General features: G+C 29.3%; 1 protein-coding gene across 3 annotated transcripts in view; it reads left to right on the plus strand.

Annotated features, from left to right (window-relative positions):
- The window catches only part of LOC111633489 (magnesium transporter NIPA2-like), a 67,903-nt gene extending 58,945 nt beyond the window's left edge, over positions 1–8,958 (plus strand). For all 3 annotated transcript variants that reach the window (XM_023378070.1, XM_023378072.1, XM_023378071.1), the window contains exons 5-6: positions 7,408–7,498; positions 8,207–8,958. In XM_023378070.1, coding sequence (XP_023233838.1) covers positions 7,408–7,498; positions 8,207–8,261 — 146 coding nt within the window. In that variant the 3' untranslated portion in view covers positions 8,262–8,958. The remainder of the gene's footprint in view (positions 1–7,407; positions 7,499–8,206) is intronic.
- The last annotated feature ends 399 nt before the right edge of the window (positions 8,959–9,357 follow it).

Raw genomic sequence — 9,357 nt, forward strand, 5'->3', positions numbered from 1 at the left:
TGGCAAGTTATCCTTATCCTCTGAGCATTTTTCTGCATTATCTTCAGATCCATGCTTTACCTTTTGCAAAATGTATGTAATTTTAGATTGCTTGCTTCTAGTTAAAAGGTCTTTATAAATTTCCTTATATGGTGCTAAGCACTTATGAAGAATAAAGCAAGTATGGAATAAGGGAAAAACATTCGACAAAATCAGAAGCAGAAGCGTCTTGATCTGGCAACATTGAAACAAGTTTCGAGAAGGACCACCTGTATCGACAGAAGGCGAGAAGAGAAAATTTACATACTTAAGTACTAATAGTTCATGAAAATAATAATTTTCGTGAACTATTATTAGTTAAGTATGTAAAAATTTATTACATTTCATGTTGTACGAGGGTTTTACCCAATTCTCGAACCGTGTCAGAGTGAATCCGTGCTATAGAAGTGCCGTGTTATACGGGGGTTACCCGTAGTTTATGAATTAATACGAAGCAATATAAATAAAACATGGAACTGATAAAATTTCATAAACTGAGTACCAAGCATTCAAGTGTGTGTCTGCATCCCAATGATTAATGCAAATGGAATTCATATTAGCTCTATAAATCTAATTTTTCTAAGTGGTTAAGAACACTGATATTAGTGGTAGGCCTGATTGCTTATTGCCAATTCACACATATGTCATGGTGGCAAGCTTTAGCTGCTAATGTTGTGTTAGATAGATTCTTGTCAATTGCAGTTGATTCTTCATCCCAGATTAAGCATAGTAGTGCCTATGTAAATAAGTTTTGTTGCAAAATAATGGTTTTCTGTTGGGATAGAATAAATCCTAGAGGCAGTGTTGTGATCATATGATAGCTTATCATTTCTTAAAATTTTGAATATGGTAGGATTGTGCTTGTCTATCAGTGTAAGATTGTTAGTATTGGCTACTTTCTTATGTAACTTCCTTAAAATCAGGAAGTGGTTCACGAGAATGCACACTAACGAGGGATTTTTTGAAATTCCCCCCACACGAGGAAAGGGACGGGATTAAGGCTTCAACAATGGAAGAGTTAAGAGAAAGCAATGTGCAAGATTTACAGGCGCAGATGTGGTTTTTTGCGTTAAATCAAACATAATTTAGACCCATCTAAAAATGTTCTAATTAGTCTGGAAACAGGGGAACCTAATTCTTGCATTCTGTGTAATGTAATAATCTTAATCTTCACTATTGTTACTTTTTGCCCAAGCAATGCCAGGCTTATCTGCTAGTGTATTATAAAAATGAAAAATGATTTAATTTGTTATCAAAAGAATCATAATATCACTTTCTTCATTGCTATACTCTAGTTTCTCAATATTATTCTTTTTCTCTTTATTTTCATCTTATTATTTTCTGATTTTCCAGATTTTTTGTGTTCATCAACTTTGATCAATATTGATCTAAATTTAGTATCATTGGTATTATTAAAAATGCTCTCTTTGTATCCACATGATAAAAAATGAGAAAAAAGAAAGGGGGGGAAAATATATTAGATATTATTTTATCTGTTTTCTAAATAAATTTCTATTTGGCTTTTATTTTACTTTTTTTAGATATATTAGTATTTTAATATTATATATTACAGTATATATTTTATATATTAGTAGTTTAATTCAGTATTTACAAAGATGGCAACAAAAAATAACTAAAATTCTTTAAAGTTGAAGAAAATATATCATTTTAGACTGAAATAAGGACTACTATTTAAAGCCAAATGATTACTGGATTAAATCAGATTACATTACCACTAATAATAATTGTTAAATATTGAGTGATTTGGCACTAGAGGTAGGTGTTAGGCGCCATCTCTTATTAAATTAATATTTATTAAATAATTTAGAAAATTCCAGAATAAAACAATCAATCCAGAGTGGGACTCAAACCTGTAATTGCTACTTAGATTCTTTTCTCAGTATTTAATAAATATTAGTAGTGGTAATGTAGCTCACTTTAATCTGATAATCATTTGACTTTTATATATTTATTGGTCTTTGAGATGTTTTTATATGACTACTATTTAATTCAAAAACAATCAATCCAGAGTGGGACTCAAACCTGTAATTGCTACTTAGATTCTTTTCTCAGTATTTAATAAATATTAGTAGTGGTAATGTAGCTCACTTTAATCTGATAATCATTTGACTTTTATATATTTATTGGTCTTTGAGATGTTTTTATATGACTACTATTTAATTCAAAAGCCATTCTTATATTTTACTTTTATATTTATTGAAGTATATTGTTTATTCTTAAGGAAAATTATGCTTGAAACAATAATAAACATAATTCCAATTTCTTAAAATAATGACAAAAATTTGCTTTATTAGCACTCATTTAAACTGCATAACAGTGGCTCAGCTATTAAGCTAGTTCACTTTTGTATTTCCCATCAATAACTTTTTAATACTGAGATCTATTGATTTAAACAGACAAAACACTACACCAACATACCTCAATTTAACACATTTTTACTAACATTTTCATCTGTTTACAACAAACATCTTCAGGTATATATAATGCATGTTAAATTGTTAATTATTATTTAAATTACCTTTTACATATATTATTTATTAAATTAAAATATTACATAAATTATAAATGTGCTAATTAGATGTATTCTGGTGTAGGTGCTTTGTCTGTATTTCCTGTCTGTTATTCAATGTAAATGAACTCCAATAAAGCAAATTTTTGTTGTTATGCTTTAAAACCAGGGCTTGGAAGTTAGATTTTTCTTTTTTGACAACTTCAGAGCTGGTCTAATGACTCCTCAGAATCAGCTAGCCAACACTGACTCCTTAGTATTTATATGTACAGACAAACCTGTATATAACAAAAACTTGTCATTAATGGGAGATTTCTTCAATCCCTTATTTTTGGCAAAAATCAATATAAAACCTGTAAACAGTGGAACCTGTCTAACATGGAAATGGGAAGGAAAATCAGGCTGTATAATGGAAAATTTGATATCCTCTTCCATGTTTAACATAAAGTTTTTTGAATATTTTTTACAGCTGTCTTTACTTAACATAGATATGTGATTTAATTACAACAGTTGTGAAATTTAACACATTATTGCTGAAATGGGATTTTATTCTTTGTTTAGAAACTTACTTTATCTTTTTGCTGAATTTGGTTTAAAATAATTTTTGAATTGTGTAATTTTCTATTAATATCAAATTATGTTACTGCAATGGATGGATATAATATGTGAAATGTGTATATTATTTTGTAATGTTTTGTATACTTTGTTTTATTCTATATCCCCGCATCAGGGTCTTTGTACCAGAATGCTAAATAAATAAATAAAAAATACAATAGTTAACTAACCTGTTTTAAGTTAAGATCCACATCTGTACAGTGTTGATGTTGTGTCCCCTAAGGCATTTTTAGACCGTTTTCCCCTCTTTTTGTTTCCTTTCCCTTTAGCTCCTCCTATTTCCTCCACAAGTTGTCAACCTCCATTCCATCATTTAAGTTTATGGTTTTGCTTTTATTAACAATTTCGAAATGCTCTTTGAATTTTCGTAGGTAACTGTCTTTTTCTTTATGGATTATTTTTACACTTTTTTCGTTAATTNTCGGATAGTTCTCCCATGTAGTTTAAGTTTTTGTTTTGTTTTCTTTTTGCTGAATTTGGTTTAAAATAATTTTTGAATTGTGTAATTTTCTATTAATATCAAATTATGTTACTGCAATGGATGGATATAATATGTGAAATGTGTATATTATTTTGTAATGTTTTGTATACTCTGTTTTATTCTATATCCCCGCATCAGGGTCTTTGTACCAGAATGCTAAATAAAATAAAAATAAAAATAAATAAAATAAACTTACTTTAAACTTTTTACATCACATTTTATTTGAATAAAATCAAGTCAAAATGTCTACAGATAAAATGCATATTAGTCATATTGTGCTTTTTAAGTTTTATAAAGGATATAACACTATACAAACAGTAAAAATTACTCATAGTGCACATGGGAAAGTTGCTCCTAAACTTTGAATGTGTCAAATTGGTTTTGAAAGTTTCATTTGGGAAATTTTGAACTAAAGGATACAAAATGTACAGGCTGCCCAAAAGCTGTTGACAAAGAGAAATTAAGGGAAGAAATTGTTAAAAATTGACAAATAACAACTCATGATTTTGCAACAAATTTTAGTATGTCACAGACATGTATTGTTGAAACACTTCATGCACTTGAAATGGTTCTAAAACATGATGATGATTGAGTTCTGCACTCATTATGTTAAAAAACAAAAAACTGGATCAATTATAATTTTGTCTGATGAAGATAGGCAGCTATAAGGTTTCATTTTATTTTTAAATTAGTTACTTATTTTTATCATAGAAAACTGTTTTATGGATGGCAAAATTAAAGTTAAAATAAAAATATTTGTTATTAACTGAAAATTTGTTCTATCAGGCAGCAATTGTTCAGTCAAGTACTGAGGTACTATTGTATTTCATTAATGCAAATTTGATATACAGAGCATCGAGATATTAATTAATCACATTAATCAGGGAATACTTGTGGAAACCTGTCTAATATGGAAGAATTGCTTGGTTCCATTGGATACTATTTCATCTTTGGACAGATATAATTCATTAGGCTAATTTACTAATTAGCAATGCAGTAGTGGTCTAACAAGGATTAAAGAATTGTAGCTGTGGTTTATTACTTCATTCAAAAGATGAAATTTTGCAATGCTCTGTAGAAATAGCAGTGCCAAGTTTCAAAATTTTAGGTTTATCCAGTTTTGAGATATAATGCAAAATAAATAAACACACACATACACACACACAATTTTATAAGAGTTTTTTTTACTCACAATGGGAGTAAAAAATGAAATGAAATGAAACAAATAAAAAAAAAAGGAATTTAACTGTTTTTTAATGACCTGATGAAGACGAAAATAATTATCGTCAAAAGTGCTTGTCTGTCTAGCGACATTTATTTGTAATTTAATGTTCCTAACCATCAATTGGATAAGAAAAACCATTACTCATGACAAAACTTCTTGTTTCTCACATTTTAAAATTGCTGGGAACTCCCATTCCTACAATATTTTACCTTAATTTTTGTGACAATAAAAATTTGAGGCAGTTTATCTGAAATATTTTGCACAGAAAATGACTCTTATTTTAAATCATGGTTGGCAGATGGTGGGAAATGGGTTGGTGGTTTATACTATCAATTTACTATGAAATAAATCATATTTTCTGAGACTTTTTTTGGAAAATCTGGATGGCAGTACATTGAGGGACAGTTTAAAGGGGGGTTGACTGTAAATTGTTTTTGTTAAAGATGAAGTTGTTTTTTTGAAGTTATTTTTACTACCAATACTAAAAGTTATCTGATTTGAAGTTTTAGTTAGTTCTAATTTTTTGTTTATAATTGACTGTACTTGCTAGTTTGCAGAGGTTTTAATTTGAATTTCATTCTAATTAATTTTTTTCTTCAAATTGTTTCTGAATTCATTTCTGTTAATAACTTGTTGTACAAAATGGCAGCATCTATCTTAATACCAAATTAATTGAATAAAAAGAAAGTCCAAAAATTAGCATAACTTGGCTTATTGCTTTAGATTCAACTCATACATACCACTTCAAAACCACAAGCCAACCACAGAACAGATTGGTTGTTTATGGATGTTAATGAATTAATGTGGAAATGTAGAATAGTAACTCAGACAGACCACTCATTGAAGTTATATTTTAGAACATTTGCAATGCATGGTTGTATCACCCACGAAATTGTTTCAATCAGTGGTCAAATGCAACTCACACAGATGTCTGGTCACGTGTACATTTGGTGCAAAAACTGGTTACTCAATCACATGCAATATTTGGTGGAAAATGGAGACTGAAAGTGATTCTTTTGACACAGAGTTGTTTATAGCAGAAATTCACAATTTATCATGTGTTTGGGAGTGCTGCTAATAGCAACCAAATTCAAAATTTGAAGCAAAGGTATTCCCATACCTTTGCTTCAAATCTTATGAAAATTTTGAAAGGAAGGCTAAAAAGAAGTATGATTATGGTAAGAACAATTTATTCAACAATTCAACACTTCTTAGCACTTATTATACTGCATTGTAAGAATTGTTAATGTTAGGAAATAGTCTGCAAATTTATTTTGAACTGTGTTCAATGATCTGCTCACTCAGTAAACTGCGTTATTTTCAAATGAGATAAAAATCTGATGCCATTAAAATATTTTCATAGTTTCTACTTTCTCAGCCAATCATAAAGTGAAACTGGCCTTTGTTTTTGTATATTATAATTGTATAAACCCAAAAAGTTCTGTTTCAATGATGCTGTTTTCTTCAGCATAATAAAACCCATAACATTGCTACTTCATCAAAACTCATTTTCGTACTACTGTATTTCCTCAAAAACAAGCCTTAGCATGATTTTTCAGGATGCTTATAATATAAGCTCTACCCCCTAAATAAAACTTGGTTAAGATTGTCAGACATCTGACTGACAATCTTAACTGACTGTTTTATAAAATAATAATAATGTAATTAAACATAAATAAATATTATTATTGACATTAATACTTAATTATAATTTATATTTTCATTTATTTTAAGTACAGTAGAGTGTTGATTATCAGTTGGGGACTGGGGTTGTCCAGATAACTGATTTACGTACAAAAAGATAGTTTAACGTATCCGATGTCGAAATTTTTATCAATTGCGCGTCGCTTTGCGTTGAATTTTCGTCGATGTTAAGCCTAACAAAGACTATTGTATCATTAAAAATTACTTTTTTTATTTTGTACAAACAAAATAAATATATTGAAATATATAAAAACAATAAAAAATTATACTTTAGAAGTTAATTTAGTATCAAAAACGTAAAATATTTGAGTAGCCCAAGACATAGCCAAAGATTGCAGTACCACAGCACTGGCAAAAATTTAAATTTGCCGACTGGAATTCTTTCGGATAATTGACGCTCTACTGTATTTGTAAATACCCAAGCAAGCACCTTTGGACAAGACATATCCTGAAAATAAGACCTAATGCATCTTTTGGAGCAAAAATTAATATAAGACTTGGTTTTATTTTCAGGGAAACGCAGTACTATTTGTGGTGAAGTTCTCTGTTATTGATATGGACCATTCGTGAACCACCAAACTGTGGTCATGTTTGGTTGTTTCCTGCAACATCTGAATGGAGAGAAACCACAAAATTAATGCAGAAAAGTGATACAATGAATTGAGCCTTATAGTTTTTGATAAATAATTTGAAACAAATTTTTAAATGGTGACAAAGGAAATAGTTTTTTGCTTGCCATGCTTACTGATGATAATTTTTTTTTAATGTTTTAAGATATTTAAAAATTCCAAATGCTAAATAACAATTAAATATTTTATTTTTGTAATATTCTAGTGGGAATTGGTGAAGGTGCCAATTTTGCAGCTTATGCATTTGCACCTGCATCTCTTGTTACACCATTGGGTGCTCTAAGTGTACTTGTAAGGTAAGTGTACTTCTGTGCTTTGCATATGTTAATTATAAAGTGTAATTATATAAGTACAAAATCCAAAACCAAAGCTGGAACATTATGACATACAAAAACTTGGTATAATATGGTACATACAAAAACTTGGGCATATTGGATGGTTATTGTTTACTTTATTTGTATTTTTATTTTGTGTGCTTGGTTTTTCATTAATATATAAAATATATTTTCAAATATAGTGTAAATTTATGTATACAAAATTACAATATTTTAAAAATTTTATAAATATTGTCATCAAATGTTTGAAATGCTCCAATTTGAGATTTCAAAATTTTATAGTTTAAATCCTGAGGCAGGTTTATAAAATAAACTGAAAATGTCTGTATATTTATTCAATAAACCATTTACTGGAAATGTGTGAGTGGTTTTAATTTTATAAGAATGAAAAAAGTATTCTGATATTTGGTTAAGGTGCAGTTATATAAAAATAAATAAATAATACTAATAATAACTAATAAATACCCACTAATAATAACTCTAAAGGAGACACACTATCTATTGGGTGGTGAGACTTGTGTGCTCCAATGATTTAAATAGTTAAGCTGGTAGCCTACTCAAGTAAGACAGACCTTTAATGAGGGGCCAGATCACATATCCAAAACCCAATAACTATAGTGCAAATAACTTAAATAAAACAAATCCTATACTGGTTCAGTTGTCACCCAGGACAATAAGGACTGCATCAAGTGTTGGAGTACCTGGGCACAAATGCATAAAGTGACCTTAGTCCTTGGAAGAAAATGAGCTACAGGACTCAGGATCTTCAGCTGAACAAGCAGAGTTGAAGACTGAAGCTATTGATATACAAATAAAAAAAACTGTAAAATGTTTTAAAGAACCAAATATCATCTGTAAACTTTGAAATACTTTTCAGCTTATTTTCAGATATAATGGTATTGTAACATTTGAAGTGTAACAAACATGAGTGTGTGAGGATATTGTCCATAATAATAATAATTAAAAAAAAATTAAATGCTGTGACTACACTACCGTATTTTCATATCACTTATCTTTTTCGTCCATGTGCAGGATGTCCAAAACTTATTCACTTGTGAGGACATGTATGTAAAATATGTGAAAATAAATGTGAAGAAATAAAAAGTCTTATTTAACAACATTAAAGAGTTAAATCTACAGTGGCTTGTTTTTGCTAAACGGGAAATGACATCACAATTTTTAATTCCTTGTTTTATGGCTTTAAACAGGAGGAATAATAATAGTAATAATAATTGCTAATGATAACACCCTTCAACTGCTGTATATCATCGGGCTATAAGTTGACAAATTATAGCCTGATGATATATGGCAGTTGAAGGGTGTTATTGCAATGTATTGGATTTAGTAAAGATGTTTATATTTATAATGCTAATGATATCGTAAAATAAGAAAGTTATACATTAAAAAAAAAAAAAAGAAAACTAAAACTCTGAACGTTCTAACCTACATTGTCTATGTCTAGTACCTAGGATCTTATTCACTCAGTTATTGCCGATCTGGGACATGGAACTTCCAAAGACTTATAACCTGAACACTAAATTTTCAGAGGCACAATTTTTCAAAGCAGTTGAGAAATGGGTCCTATTATTTGGTCAAGGAGCTGTGCTTAAGGCCATGTGTTCAGCAAGTTTTGTTTGAATTGGAGACCTGAATGTCTGCCCATCCCTTTGATAGCAATAGCAATCAAAAATCTTCTAATCTGAATACCGGTATTCTGATAAAATCGCACTTACTAAACCTTTATTGTCCGGTACTTGTAAATTATTCGTAAAAACAAACGTTTNGCAGTTATATAAAAATAAATAAATAATACTAATAAT

The sequence above is a fragment of the Centruroides sculpturatus genome, unplaced genomic scaffold (assembly GCF_000671375.1).
Source record: "Centruroides sculpturatus isolate CEXI.00-Female unplaced genomic scaffold, Cexi_2.0 scaffold759, whole genome shotgun sequence".
NCBI lineage: Eukaryota > Metazoa > Arthropoda > Arachnida > Scorpiones > Buthidae > Centruroides > Centruroides sculpturatus.